This window comes from Sciurus vulgaris, assembly GCF_902686455.1.
Source record: "Sciurus vulgaris genome assembly, chromosome: 5".
NCBI classification, from domain to species: Eukaryota; Metazoa; Chordata; class Mammalia; order Rodentia; family Sciuridae; genus Sciurus; species Sciurus vulgaris.
The window spans coordinates 172483535-172498526 of record NC_136465.1 but is presented as its reverse complement, the minus strand read 5'-3'; the positions used below and the strand labels follow the sequence as shown (position 1 = coordinate 172498526).

The window sequence follows — 14992 nt, the reverse complement described above, 5'->3', positions numbered from 1 at the left end:
GAATGGAACCGTGATTTACACTAACACTGGTGGTGAAGACTCAGGCCAGGGCGTGAGGGGTGAGCTGTGGCTGACCCTCCCTGCTGTTCAAGACGACCTGGCCCCAGCATGCCCACCTGCTGGTCCACAGCCACAGCATCCAGCCCATTGTACATGATGTTCACCCAGCCGTCCTTGGAGGCCAGGACAAAGAGGGACATCAGCGCCTGGAAGACAGGGGAAGGAGGGTACGGGTGAGGGCCACACCTGCACCTCCAGCTCTCCACTGTTCTACCTTGGGGAGGCGGAAGGACAGGGACCTTCCCTGTGTGGCGGAGCTGAACTCTCAGTCCACAAAGGTTTCCTGAGGACCTACTATGTGCTCCCCATGTGCCCTGAATCTGCTGATGCAGGAGGAAGAGCCCTGGACCCAGGGTCCTGAGTTCCAGTTGCTGTCCTGGAATAAACCAGCTGCATGATCTTAAACAAGAAAACTGTGTGCCCCTGTTCCCTCGCCAACACTAGGAACTCGTAAATGCCACTGGGAGGATTGGCTGGGATTTTAAATGAGAAGCGTCCTGACAACTCCAGGGGTGCTCCCAGCTTGCCCTCAGCATCTTAAATCAGAATCTCATGAGAGAAAAGCCAGGAGCCCTGGCTTACTGCCCAGCCTTTGCCGGACGTGTGACTTGAGGCAAGTTTCTCAATGTCTCTGGGTCTGTAAAAAGCAATGCTCTCAGTGGTTTGTGAAATTTTGAGAAAGGGGATGGTCCTCAGGAGACAGAAAGCCAGGGCTCCCACATGGATCTCAGGCCAGCAGCCTCATGTCCCTTCAGCCAGGTCACAGGCTGGTCCCAGAGCACCCAGCACAGAACCTTGCACACAGCAGGTGCTTAGTGAAGGTTTTCTGCACTGAACTTGAGCATGGGCTCCTGAGCTCTCCTTGCAGAGCAGAGCGCAGGGTGGTCAGTGGGCTCACAAAGGATCCCACATAACCAGGCTGCCCTGAAGTCACATTCTACCTTGGAAACCCCCTCCCCGGGGGATAGAGAGGTCATACCTTCCTCTGAGTTCCTGCCACTCTGGGACAGGGAGCCAGGCTCTGAGTCGGGGCCCTTGCCCTGCCCTGGCCCACCTTTCCTACCTCTCCAAGGCAGTTCCCTCCTTCTTCCCCTGCCGGGTGGGAATGATGCTGGGGGTGCCCTGAAAGGGCTCAAACCCAGCAGCAGAGCAGGGACAGGGGAAGCCCTCCCTGCTAGGGAAGCACACGAGGCCCCTATATTCCAAGGACCCGCCATCACTGTGCCCACTGACAGATGAGGATGCTGAAGGACAGAGGATCAGGAACCTGTGAGGGCCCACAGCAGGAAGTGCCCCCCAGGAGTCCAAGGCCTTGGCCAGTGTGCTCCTCCCCACGACTCTGGGCTCAGGTTTGCAGGGAGCCAGCTGGAGTCAAGCACACCCAGAAGGGAAAGGCCGCATGCTCCAAAGGAGGCTGAAGTAGGCACCAGCGGTGCCCCTGGGATCAGCAACAAGCTCACAGAAGGCCCCTGTTGGCTTCCTTTGGTCTGCTTCCCCGTTTCCAAACACTGAGCTGTTAAACACTTGAAGACGCTGCTCCTGGAGAAGGCGGGGTGGAGGTGGGGAGCTGCTGGGAGCAGCAGTCAGTTCCTGACCTGGTCTCCTGGCCCCCGCTGCCTCTCCAGGCCTGTTGGCTCCTCCCCAGCTGGTATTCCCGGCACCCAGTTCCGGGAATGAGAACTTCAGAGGATCCAGCCAGGGGATCCCCTACCCAGAGAGGGGGTGGGGGAGGGCGGCCTAGATCTTGCTCCCTCCTTGGGAGCCCCAGGGAAGGCACTCCTCTGCCTGAACTTAGCTGGACCAGACTCCTGCCTGGGCCCTCCAGAGGGAGCAGGGGTGGGAGGGGGCTCCCTGGAGAGAGTTAGCTAAAGGCTCTCACCTGGGCCACTGCCTGTGGGTCAAACCTAACGGGCTCACAGGAGAGGGGATCAAGGGCAAAGGGGGGACTGGGTGGGGCCTACCTGCCTGGATGGGGAACAGAGATGGTGGGTGATGGGAAAGGACCCCAACCTGGGCAAGGAGCCTGCCACCCTCAGGTTCCCACAGCTGCCTGAGGGGCTACAACTTTCCATTTTACAGATGAGGAAACCAAGGTTCAAAGAGGTCACACCTACACTAAGCAGCAGAGCTGGAATGCACAACCAGGTGCGGATGACTCTGAAACTCAGGTCAGGATCCCTGGGTGGGGGCAGAGGCCAGGACCAACGTGCAGTGAAGAACCTATCGAGTACCAGGCACTGGGTGGGCACTGCACTCAGAATCTCAGCCTCACTCAGGTCACCTGAGAGGGACAGTTACCTCTACCCATTATGCAGACTAGGAAACCAAGGTTTGGAAAGAAGTTACAGTCAGTCCTGGCAGGGCAGGACTGGAGCCAGGTCTGAGATCCCAGGGCCTTCCGGCATCAAAGAGATGTCACCCGCAGTGGGCAGGACTGATAAGGGGTAGGCGGGCACACTCACCTGGCCCAGGTTATCAAAGTTGTATTTGTGATGGACCCAGCGGTAGTTGGCAGCCACGCAGTCGGAGCGGTTGGTGATGTTGCGGGTGTCCACACCCAGGCAGTGGTAGAACTTGCCCTTGAAGAGCTGGGGAAAGAAGGGCAAGGTCAGTGCTCCCAGGAAGAGGGGGTATTGCAAATCAGAAGAGGCCCAGCCCTCAGGTGGCATTTACCCAGCCTGCCCTGTATGTAGGCAAGGACCATGGCCCCTCCACCAGGATCAGGAACAATCAGAGCCCCAGGTCAACCAGCACAGGTGGGACGGGCCTGGGTAGGAGTGTGGGGGCTCTATCCTGGCTGGGCTGGGATGTCCCTTATCTGGCTTCAGAGCCCTCTCAGCCCTGCTGCGCCTGGCCCCCCTCACCTGCACCCCCAGGATGCCAAAGATCACAAAGAAGGCGCAGCAGATGAGGACGATGTTCCCAATAGGCTTGAGGGAGGAGATAAGCGTCTCCACCACCAGCTTCAGGCCAGGGGCCCTGCTGATGACACTGCAGGCAAAGAGGGCAGGGGCACTGTGAGCCCATGGCTGGGGGAGGCAACCCCATGAGTCCTGAGTCCCAGGGCTGAGCCCCTAAGGCACAAGGACAGCAGCAAGGAACCAAGAGGAAGCAGCCAGACAGCCCAGACTTCAGCAGAATAGGTGGTGAGCCAGATCCTGGCCCCAGATCTGCATAGAGAAGGGCACTTGCCCTCACCCCTCACTGTGCCTAGTCCCCTCCGGGTCTGTACCACAACCTGGTCAAACCAACACCCAGAGACAGAAATAGATAACTGACTATTGGGGAGACTGAGGCAGGAGGATGGGGAGTTCAAAGTCAGCCTCAGTAACTACGCAAGGTTCTGTGTCTACATAAAATATATGTGAAATACATATATGCACGTATATATGTATGTCAATTACGGCGTGAGGGGGAGCTGATGTGGCTCAATGTTTAAATGCCCCTGGGTTCCATCCCTAGTACCAAGATACAAAAGAAGAGACCTGTTATTGGAGGGCAAAATGCGCCACAAGTCACGAGGGCAGAGTGAGGGGCCCGTTTAGACCTGGGTGATTTGCCCGTACAACCTGCGCGCGGGGTTGGTGGTCCTCACCGCAGGGGGCGTAGGGTGCGCAGGAGCCTCAGGACCCGGAGGACCCCCAAGATCTTGGCTCCCCCGGCCGAGGCCAAGGACACCACGATGTCGATGATGGACACGAAGACGAGGAAGCCGTCCAGCACGTTCCAGCTGCTGCGCAGGTACGCCTGCTCCCCGAAGTACAGGCCCAGCGAGACCACCTGAGGGCGGGACGGGGCGGGGGCGGGGTCAGGCCCGCGGCACCGCCCGGAGGGTGCGGACTCCGCACGCGGGGAGGGCCAGGTCAGGCGGGTCTTCGGGACACGGGGCGGGGGGACAGATGGGCTGGACCCGGCAGGTGGCGGTGGTCGGGGGTCGGGGGTCGCGGGCGGGGGACAGTACCCCGCAGATCCTGTGAAGGCGGGCAGTAGGCGGGGACAGGGCGGAGTCAGGACCAGGGCGTCTCCCCACACGGTCCGCCCAGTACTTCTGGCAAACCCAATCCGAGGCCACTGCTCTGGGAAACGTCCCAGAGGGAATCTTTCCCCTGCTCCCCACGCCTCCAGCGGCTACCTCGTTATGCTGTCCCTGTTTCTCCCTGCATTCGCCTTTCTGGCGAAGTTGTGACTCCTGGGGAGGGGGCGTGCCGCTGACCCCCTCTGGGTCCCAGCGGGCCAACCCAGGGACTGGCGCTAGCGGGGGTGGGCCTCCGGGGTCTGTGGACTGTCGCTGATGAACAGATCAGTGACAATCTGAGGGAGGGGAGGGGCCTGGCCAGGGTCCCCGAGCTGGGGGTGGGAGTGGTCCAGGTGAAGCCCAGAGCAACCTTCAGTGTCATCTCGCCCACGAAGATGGCTGTGAAGATGTAGTTGGACACCGTGAGGAAGATGCGTTCCTGAAAGAGTCGGGAGATGCGGTGGGCCCAGGGCTCGCCCAACCTCCCAGCCACCTGCTCAGCCCCTTCATCCGCAAGGAAGCCGACCAGGAGAGGTCACCGCTTCTCAGTTTAAGGTGGCCTGTCCCTCCCAGAGGCAAGCTCCCAGGCACAGCCTCCTCCACAGTGCCGGCAGTCTAGCGTGCTGAGCTCCCCCTCGGTCTGGCTCACTGCCCCATGGCAGGCCCTGGTGTTGCGTCCCTCTGTCTGGCTTCTCTGAGGGCTGTGGCTACTCACAGTGCTGCCAGCCTCAATCTGGGGCCGCTCCAGGGCGATGGTGATGCAGTTGAGGAAGATGAAAGCCAGGACCACATAGTCGAAGAGCCTGTGGGCAATGATGGTCTGACACAGGACGCGGAACCTAGGCAGGGGCAGGGCACCCACGAGTGTCAGAAGGCAGAGAACCCAGACACACACACACCAGAACAGGGGAGCCTAGAGGAAGTGTTCTCGGGACACATAACAAGTGCCAATCTTGCATTGCTCTGGGTGGCCATCAATCACACACCCATACAGTGAAGGACACCCACCTTGCCTGGCACTCAAGGCTTTCTGAACACTGGTCCAAATGCCAGATTGCAGTCCTCCAGTGACAAGGACATCACATTACCTGATACCCTCTGCTGCTGCCCCCAGGTAGTCCCTCAGGCCGGACCAGCTTCCCCCCTTCCCCCTCCCTCCTGCACCTACTGGACAGTTATCTGCCTCCAAGGCCCAGCACAAAGGCTTCCTCCTCCAGGAAGCCTTCTGATACTCCCTTCACATGTGGGGACCCCGGGCCTTTAGAGAATCTACCGAGTCTGGTGCTAGCACAGGACTGGCCTCGGCTACGGAGATGCCCAGGAAATCCCCTGTCCTGCTGCCCCCGCCTCTGGGGTAGGGCCTTGCTCAGCTTGGCAGAGGGCTTTCCCTCCCACGCGGTTCCCGCTGCTCTAAACCCCGCCCTAGACCCGGCCCCGCCCACCTGTTCTCGGGGGAGAAGAGGTAGACCGACCAGTCCTCCCGAACCTCGCACCAGTCAGGCTTGTAGACGTCGATCATCTTGCGGACGCGGAAACACAGAGTCTGGCGAGGGGAGGACCAGGTGCAGGAGGGTCGGCGCCGCGCAGGGAGACCTCTCTCTGCCCACCGGGTCACCCGGCCAACTGGGCACTGGAGGATCTCGGATCCCCGCCCCACCCCAGGCGGCAGGGAGGGCTTCCCCCAGACGCTCCCCGCTCGGGCCTGGGCAGTTCTGGCCCCGCCCCTCCGGCCACACTCGGAAGCCCCATCGTTCTGGCCCCGCCCCGACTCCACCGCCCCCTGGGCCCGCCCCTCGAGCCCCACCCCCTGCTTGCACAGTCCGATTCCCGGTTCCCGGCGGGGTCTCCACTCACGTAGTCCATCTCCTCCTCGTCCTCTCCGCGATCCCGGCGGTCGTCCATCTTGGTGAAGACGTCCTTGGCGATGCTGGGCATCCTGCCGTTGCAGTCTTCGTGCCCAGGGGCCGGGCCCGCCGCCCTCCAGGCGGCCCTCGGGTGGACGCCCAGGGCGGGCACCAGCTCAGCAAGGTCCACTGAGTCCCTGGTGTCGAGGGACAGCGTCCGGCGGTGGTGGCGGTGACGGTGCGCCAGGTGGGGTCCATGGTGCGCGTGGTGGGCGTGCGGGGCGTGCAGCGGCGCAGTGCGCTGCGGCCCCTCGTCCCGGGCGCCCTCACAGGTCCGCGCGCCGCTGCGCTCCGCCGAGAGCAGAGACTCGTGCTCAGCCGAGGGCGGCTTGTGCTTGAGACTGTTCCAGCTGGAGCGGCGGCTGGCCCAGGCCCCGCTGCGGCCCCAAGGTCCGTAGTAGGAGCTCCGGGAGCTGGACTGCGGGGAAGCGGGGCTCGGTCAGTGCCCTCGCGCACTCCGCACTCCGCACTCCGCGGTCTGAGGCCGCCGGCCAGCCCCGCTGTGGCTGTAAGAGGGTCCCCGCCTGGCTAGCGGGGCCGAATGGGCGGAATGGGTTAGGGCTCCTCTCCCTGCCCTGCGCCTCATTCCACCCACATGGACAAGTCCCCCTGGAGGTCTCAGCCCTCCCTACCACCTTGCTTCCCCTGAGGAACTATGGCAAGTTAGGGCCATCTCTGCATTTTACAGGTAAGGAAACCGGGGCGCAGAAGAGTGCTAATTTGCTCAAGGCACACAGTTCAGAGGTGGCCGAGGCCAGATTCCAGCTCCAACCTTATACATTGCTACCAAGGTGAAACCAAGTCCTGCGCACCACACCTATCCATTCCTGTCGCCAGGTCCTGCTCAGGCACTGGACACCCAGGAATGTGACAGATGTGGTCCCTGCCTGGTTTGGGCTAAACCTGTGCACCTGAGTGAGGCTGAAGTGCCTAGCTCTGGGGTCCCTCAGCACACACCCCAGTGGAGCGGCCCTTCTGGACAGAGCCCCCACCCCATAGCACTCACCAGGGAGCGCTGATCATAGCTCATCCTCCCCAGGGACATGACGCTGCTCTTGCGGGAATCCAAGGCCACCAGCATGGGGTCTGGCTGCAGCGAGAGGCGGGGTGCAGGGCCCACAGCCCCAGCAGGACCCAGGTGCCCACCCAGTGGGAGACTGGGGTCCAGGTGCCCATTGGGGGTCAGGGGAATTGGATAGAGCTTGGGATCTGGAGAAGCAAGAGGGAGACAGAGGAAGGCACAGATGGCGGACAGCAGAACAAGAGCAGAGGAAGTCACCAGACAAAGAAACAGAAGTGGAGTGCTTTCCTAGGGAGACCTCCTCCACCAGGAAGCCCTCTGGGTTGTACCTCTCCTGCACCCTGCCTGTGTGGCTCTGTGCAGAACCTTGCCTTCCGTGATCAGATCAAGGGGAGAGAGCACCTGGCTCCCTGGCCCACTGCAGAAAGCAAGGCAGAAGGTCTGCCAGGGCTACCCAGAAGACACTGGGCTTGGGTTGAGAGTGGCTTGGCCCATGCTGCCTAGGGGTGCCAGCCAGAATCAGAGCCCAGGCCACATCCAAAGACCCAATGGCTCTACCCAAGAGGTTGAGTGAAGGGAAGCAGATAGGCTGTGGGTAGCCCTGTGGCTGGGATCCGGAGGTCTGTGAAGGTCACGGTCCTCTTTTTGAGATTTAGCATTTCTTTCAGTTATAAACATAAAAAACAAACACAGAGAATTAGCAATCTCTGAGCCTGGGGTCCAGGGGAAGCGGATGCTGTGCCCCGGGCCCACATGGGTCTCCAGTGAAAGTGTCTGGCCCCCAGGTGACGAGTTGGAGGCCTGTTTACCTCCGCTGCTGTCCAGGCCCTCCTGGAACTTGTCGAACTCCTCCATGTTGGACGAGCTCTGGTCCTCATCTGAGTAGGAGCGGTTGGCGTCCCCCTGGGAGATGGGCCAGAACACAGGTCAACTCCCTGCATTCCCACCCTCCTTCCCTCTTGTATTTGTCAATGAGTATTTCCACTCCTGTTTTACAGATGAGGAAACTGAGGCTCAGAAAAGGGAAGTGAGGGGACCGCATCCGCCTGACTGGAAGTATTCCCAAAGCCTTAGAGAACGGAAGGAGCAGGATCCAGAATTCCAGGCCTCGGGGCTCTAGAATCTCAGAGATGGCGAAACCTAGTCCTGCACCACTGGGGAGAAGCAGGAATCCTGGATGCAATCTCCATTGCATGCGGGCTGTGGCGGGCGTTCCCACCTCTCTGGTGGCCCTCCTCTGGGGATATGTTACAGCCCTTCCTCACCCAGGCCCCCTCTCCCTGCATAGTGTCTTGCAGGCCCCTTGGAGGTGTTTCCTCCGCCAGGGCTGTGATCACCTCAGCCTGGAAACCCTCCACCAGGATGGCCACCAGCAGGTTGAAAAGCACATAGTTGCCGAAGGTCATGAGAGCAACAAAGTAGAGGGAGGCCCAGGGGGAGGTGGAGGCCATGCCATTGTAGAGGACGACGTTCCAGTCCTCCTGGGTGAGGATCTGTAGAGGGAGAGGCGAGTCAGTCCTGAGGTCCCTCTGGGCCACCTCTATCTACGGGAATGGGTGGGCGCTGTCAACCTCAGCCCCGTCCCCCCCAGGTCTGCTGCCCAGGATCCCCTCCCCTGAAACACACCTACCTGGAACACCGTGACAATGGCCCAGAGCAGGGAGTCAAAGTTCTTCCTGTCGGGAACCGTGTCTCCCGTGTCTGTGCGGAGGCTGAACTTGCAGCCAAAGATGTGCATCCCGAGGATGCTGGGGGAGGGAAGGAGGGAGGGCTTCACATCCACTCTGCTCTCGCCTGCTGCCTGCTTTGGTCTCAGGCAACACAGTCAGATGGGGAGGTGGGGAGGGTGGCCATGTTGGTCCCATTTTCCAGAGGAGAATGCTGAGGCTCCACGGGAAGAACCTACCCAGAGACACAGGGACAGCTCCCCATGCTCCTGCCCACAGCCCTGGCTGGCCCTGTAAGTGTGGTCCCGCGGGGGCAGGGCTCACCTGAAGATGAAGATGAAGAGCATGAGCAGCATGCAGAAGGTGGCCACGTTGTCCATGGTCTTCATGAGCACCACGAGCTGGCGCCGCAGCGCAGGCATGAAACGCACCAGCTTCAGCACCCGCAGCAGCCGGAAGGTGCGCAGCACCGACAGCCCGCCGTCCGCCTGCCCCACGATCTCCCAGATGCTGTGGCCAGCCGGTGGGAGTGCAGGGCCAGTGGGAGGCCGAGAGGGGAGGACGGCACGCGAGGCAGGAGAGGACAGGAGGACAAAGACAGAGAGCTTCCGCTCATTCACTAATTCATCCACCCAACAACTTGCTGGCTGCGGCTCCAGGGACCCCCACCAAGAAGTCATGGCTAAAATCCAGGAAGTCCATAAACATCACTGTCCTCTCCTGAGATTTAATGCTTCCTCTGATTACCAATGTACACAGCAAATCACAGAGAATTAGCAGTCTCAGTGACTTTGTGGGCAATCAGAATAACAGATACCTTTATGTCACAGGACAGTGGATGGAAAATTTCTGTTTATTATGTGCATCCCTCCTTTAGAATGATGGTAGCCACAGACTCGCCACTACATCTTATTATTTAATGCACAAATCCAGAAGCACATATATTGCTAAATCAAGAATTTTTTAAAACAATATTTGGTTAACTGCATTTCTGGGTGATGGTTTCCTCCATCATCCTGCGCACCGGCCGGGACCAGTGCATTAATCCCCCTGCCCTGCTGCAGAGTGGGTGTGGGAGGGGTACCTGATGATGACGATGATGCTGTCGAAGATGTTGTAGGGGTTTCGCAGGTAGTCAAAGAGTCCAAAGGCAGCCAGCTTCAGGATCATCTCCAGGGCGAACATGCTGGTAAAGACTACATTGCAGATCTCCAGGATGTTGGTCAGCTCCTCGGGCTGTGAGGGCATTGGTGTGGGAGGTGAGTGACCCAGCAAGCCAGACGCAGCCCTAGGCAGAACCACCATCCTGGTGACTTTCGGCCCACGCACCCACTCTCAGAGGAGGACACTAAGACCCAAGGAGGTCAAGGGAACAGACACCAGCCCCCCAACCCCCTCCAGCCACAGACTTCCTTCTGCCCCAGATCATTTGCCTTGTGCTTGTTAGCAGCAGGTGATAAATGGAAAATGGCACCATCAGAGAAATTCCTGTGCTTGAGCCAGGCCACGCTGTCAGCCATGACTTGGGGTGAGGGAGGGGTTCCAGGCCTGGCTGGATGCTAAGTGGCTGTGCAGCCCGGGGCAAGTCACTTCCCCACCTCTGAACCTCCCTTTCCCTGCTATAAAACTAGGGGTTAAGCCAGGTGCAGTGGCCACATCTGTAATCCCAGCAGCTCAGGAGGCCAAGGCAGGAGGATACTGAGTTCAAAGCCAGCCTCAGCAACTTAGTGAGGCCCTAAGCAACTTAGAGACCCTGTCTCTAAATAAAACATTAAAAAGGGGGCTAGGAAATGTAGCTCAGTGGTTAAGCACCCCTGGGTTCAATCCCCAGTACACCCCCCAAAAACTGGGGGGCAAATGCATGACCTCATTCATTCCAAGCTCTTTGATAAAAGTCGTGCAAGTCCCTGGTCCCTCTCTCCCCTCCGTGACCCCTCTGGGACCCAGTGAAAAGTCTGGTTTGTGCTCGCCACCCCCAGCCCAAGAACTGACTCCCCAGACTACTGACCCTTCTGCTTTATAATGAGGAAACTGAGGTTGGGCAAGGTGGACTGACTTGCTCAGAGATGCCCAGCAGGGACACGGCAAGGCCAGGCACTGATCCACGTCACACTTCAAGCTACTGTTGCGGTACAGCGCACCACTGAACTCCCTGGCTCCCCAGGCACCCGTTCCTTCATTCCTGCACGTTTTCCACAATCTGAGAGCCCATCGTGTGCCGGCTCGTGCTACAGCAGCGGAACCCTCGCACTCAAGTGCAAATCCCCACAAGCCACAAGCCAGCCAGCTCCTGGAAACCAGGGAGCTGAGTGCAGTTTTGGGAACAAGGATCAGTGGAGCCAGGAGGACTTCTGGAGCAGAGACCTAACAGCCGAGAAGAGAGCCAGTGACAGGGAGAAAAGAAGGGTGTCCAGGCTGAGGGCCCCTCCAGAGCAAGGGCAGGGAGGTGGGGGAGCTGAGGACCCAGGCAGGTCACCTCCCATCCATCAGCACCACCCAGCTAAGCCCAGCCCCTCCACTGAGCCAGGGAACCTCAGAGGCCCGACTTTGATTCCATGTAGGTTAAAAAGAGAAGAAAAAAAAAAAAAAAAAAAAAAAAAAAAAAAAGCCTGCCAGCTTCCCACCCAGTGCCTGGAAAATCTAATAAAATTGCCAGCTCCTCTCAAGCCCAGACTAAAGGAGAAGGCCCCAGCCTCATCTGTAATTACATCTGACTCACAAAAATGGCCCCAAAAGGTGAGTGGGACCCGAGAGGCACCTCCGTGATAGGGATCAGATGCTGGTCTGAGCCGCCAATTTCCCAGCCCACCCAAACCACCCCAGAGATGAAAAGCGCGGGCGCTGTTGGTCTGTAACAGCGATCCCCCACTCCCGGCCACACACGCTGCGCAGGAGCTTCCACCGATGCCAGCCACGGCTCTCCCTGAAAGGTCACCCCGCTCTCCCCCCTCCTCCCCCACAACAGCTGTTTCTCCAGGCAACTGCACCTGTTAGTCCTCTTCTAATGGACCATCCGTCACTCCGTCACTCCGGAGCACGCTTATGTGGGAGAGAGACAGGTGACGGGAAACCCGGCAGGGAGGCGCCAAGGGGCTGGCTTGGGAAAGGAGGCAGAGACGAGAGAGATGCACAGACAGCGGACAGGCCACTGGAGGTGGCTCGGCCCCACCCCGGGAAGGAGCGGACAAGAGCAGGCTAAGCCAAAGGTGTGGGGGCACCAGGGCCAGCATGTCCTGGCTGGATGCCAGGCTTGGTGGCCCCAGGCTGCCCGCCTGAGAGGAATACATGTGGGCAGGGGTCTCTGAGCTGCCCCACAGCTCCGCCCTCCCAGCCCCGCCCCCTGATGGACCACCCAGCTTTGTGCAGCCCTTTTCAGGGCCAGGTGTGCTGAGCACTTTGCCTGCATCCTCTCGTCTAGGCCTCAGTCAGCCTTATGTTGCTCCATTTTACAGGCAGGAAACCTGAGGCTCAGAGAGAAGTGACTGCCAGGGTCACAGCCAGGCAGTGGTGGAGTCAGATCTTGAAGCTTCACCTCCCTCTAGCCCCACCCCCGCCCCACAGCCCAGGTGCCTTCACCTGCCCACTTGTCTGACAAGGCTCCAGTTCAGCCCAGCCATGCCACTCCCAGGCTAGTGAACCTTCCATGGCTCCCCATTGCTCTAGGGTGAGCATCACCCTGGCCTCCTGGGCTGTCTGCCCTGTACCTTGTGCACTTCTTTTCAAGGACTCAGGGCCCTTTGGGGGATGCCTGTGCTCCTGGTCCCTGTACTTGTGTCTGTCTCACTGATGGACGCTCAGTCATCTTTCAGAATCCATCTCCAGGACCACCCCCATCCACGTCCCTTTCCTGTCTGTAGCCCATGCTGGTACCTCTCTCAGACCCCCACAGGGCCAGAATGTCAATCACTAAGCCACCCTACCCTCCTCTTCCCAGAGTCACCGAGACCTGGGTTGGCAGTGGCTTGACAGGAGCTGAGAAGGGAGGCCAAAGCAGGACTTGAGCCACCACTGATCCAGAGCCTTGAGTGCAGCGCCCTGGCCAGGGTCAGCCCAACCCCAAGGAGGCTCCCTGCTCCTGCTCTTTCAGCACAATCCTCTGCTGCTTGTTCTCCACCTTGACCATCTTCAGACCCTAGGGCAAGGTGAGGCTGCAGGGTGGCCTTGCCCAGCTTGGGAAGAGTCTTGGGCTTGGCCCTGGTGTTCCAGAAGAGAGGGAAGCTGAGACGCACTGTCCTGGGAGCAGCATCGTCCTGATCCATGCCCCATCTCCAGGTGATTGTCCACCGCTGCCCTCAGCCCCTGGGGCCAAGCTCTGCCCACTGCCCACAGGCTACGAGCCAGCCACATCACCGGGCGAGGCTCAGTCCCTCTCATCTGCTCAGTGGAGATGAGGCACCCTTCCTGCCCCACAGGACTGCTGGTCACACCAGGAAGAATTGTAACACTGGCAGCAGGTGACAGGGAGGGAACCCGGCCGCCAGTCATGCAGTCACAGCCGCAAAATGCCTGGGTCCGCCTTCCTCCCATGGCTGTCCAGGGGCTGCACATCTCCCCCTTCCTGAGGCACATGCTGACCCCCGTCCGCTCCAGGCGAGTCCCCAAGAGGAGCAGCCTCCACGACAGGAGAACCTGACAGGCAAGCGGCTCCCTGGGGACGGGCCAGGGGATGCAGCCCTCACCCCGTCTCCTCCTCGCCTCCCTTCTCTGCCTCCTCAGCCCTGGGCCACCTCCCTCTGCAGGCGCCACCTCAGCAGGGACTGCTCAGAATAAACCTGGGGGCGGATTATTTCCCACCAAGCAATGTCTGGGAGCCGAGGAAGAGGAGCAGAAATACCAGCGGGCCCAGGGCAGGCCCCGCATGGAGCTCAACAGAACAATGGCTGCCACTCTGAGATGCTTTAAAAAGAGCGTTTTAAAAATGCTTCCACCTCCTCACTTTTTCTTTAGCTAATTAATTTTCTAAGGCTCCAGACGGCGGATGGTGCGCTCACCCAGGGTTGGGGTGCAAGGGTTGGAACCCAAACCCTGCCTACGGGACCCGGCCTTCCTGAGCACTGCCTTCCGAGTGTGTGTGGGGGCGGGGGAGGGCAGGGGATGACACCCACTTGGAGGGCAGCTGCGAGGACTCAAGGACACCAGCTTGGCTCAGAGGCTGGCACTTAGCAGGCACTCAGTACCTGGCCTCTCTCTGAGGGAAGGGCATGCAGCTAGGGTGCCTGCTTCCTGGGGGGGGGGGGGGCGCTCGGTGTGGACCCTACAACTGAGCAGAGCCTCCCCCACCTCCTGGCCTGAGGGAGGGGTGATGGCTTCAGTACACCTGACGCCTGCTGTCCTGAGGAACGAGGCAGCACCGGAGTCTGGCTGGGAAACCTGGCTAGGTGGGATGTGGCAAAAGGAGCCAGGGGGACAGACCCTGAGAAGGCTTGGTCAGGGACCACAGCCAAGCCCAAGGCTGAGGCTAGGGGCAGAGGGAGACCTGCCATGGCCGTGGGGTCACCTAGAAGGGTGTGGGCACCAGCAAACCCGCCTCCGACAAGCAGCCCTGATATGTCTGATCTGCCAGTTCCCGTGGTGTAAATGCTTCCTCCATGGCCAGTTTCAAGCTACAACCGTCTGCCGAATTCCTGAGCAAGCAAACACTGGCCTCGCAGGCTGAACCCTGCAAGCCACTGGCAGGGATGCTGGCCAGAAATGGCAGAGTGGGGTGTGGACACTCAGGCCAGCACTCCAGCCCGCAGCTGCTCCTGTGGGGCCTTCCCAGAAGCGCAGACCCCACTGGGGCCTCTATGCCCTGCCAGGCCTGGGCCAGGGAGGCAAGGCCGAACTGGAGGTGAGGCACCTGTCTCTCCAGCTTCGCACGCAGAGGGCCTCCTCGCAGCACCCCCTGAGCCTTTTTAATTAAGCTGAGTGACTGGCAGACCAGCAGCTCCAACGCAGTGCCAGTGGCAGCCCCAGGGGCCGCGTTTGAGCAAATTGAATGGAGCCTGAGCTCGGAGAGCTGGTGAGCGGCGGGTGCGCAGCGGGAGGTGCAGGGCCCTGCAGCAGGAGGGCGGTGGGGAGGCCAAGGGAGGAATGGCCGTGCCCCAGGAGGTGGACTCAAACTGGGCCTCTGGCTGGCTGAGGGACCTCAGTCAGTGACTCCCCTTACTGGGCCTCAGTTTTGTCAGCCGCCAAGTGGGGGTGCCCTCACCAGACTGGGGTATGGTAAAGGTCTGTCCCCGAGGCCTGCTGGACAGCAAGAGTCAACAACTGACATTTTCCCAAGTGGAGCCACGACTTATCGTCGGGGCCGTCACCCCAGAGGTGGCCTGTGGACGGGGGCATG

At 60.1% G+C, this 14992-nt stretch overlaps 1 protein-coding gene across 1 annotated transcript in view; it reads right to left on the bottom strand.

The window, feature by feature from the left end:
- The window catches only part of CACNA1I (calcium voltage-gated channel subunit alpha1 I), a 109462-nt gene that overhangs the window by 15185 nt on the left and 79285 nt on the right, over positions 1-14992 (bottom strand). Inside the window, 14 exon segments of the mRNA XM_079141413.1 lie at positions 117-206; positions 2523-2648; positions 2925-3051; positions 3656-3840; positions 4446-4514; positions 4791-4914; positions 5518-5618; positions 5930-6397; positions 6986-7188; positions 7810-7903; positions 8338-8493; positions 8631-8748; positions 8992-9177; positions 9752-9903. Coding sequence (XP_078997539.1) covers positions 117-206; positions 2523-2648; positions 2925-3051; positions 3656-3840; positions 4446-4514; positions 4791-4914; positions 5518-5618; positions 5930-6397; positions 6986-7188; positions 7810-7903; positions 8338-8493; positions 8631-8748; positions 8992-9177; positions 9752-9903 — 2199 coding nt within the window.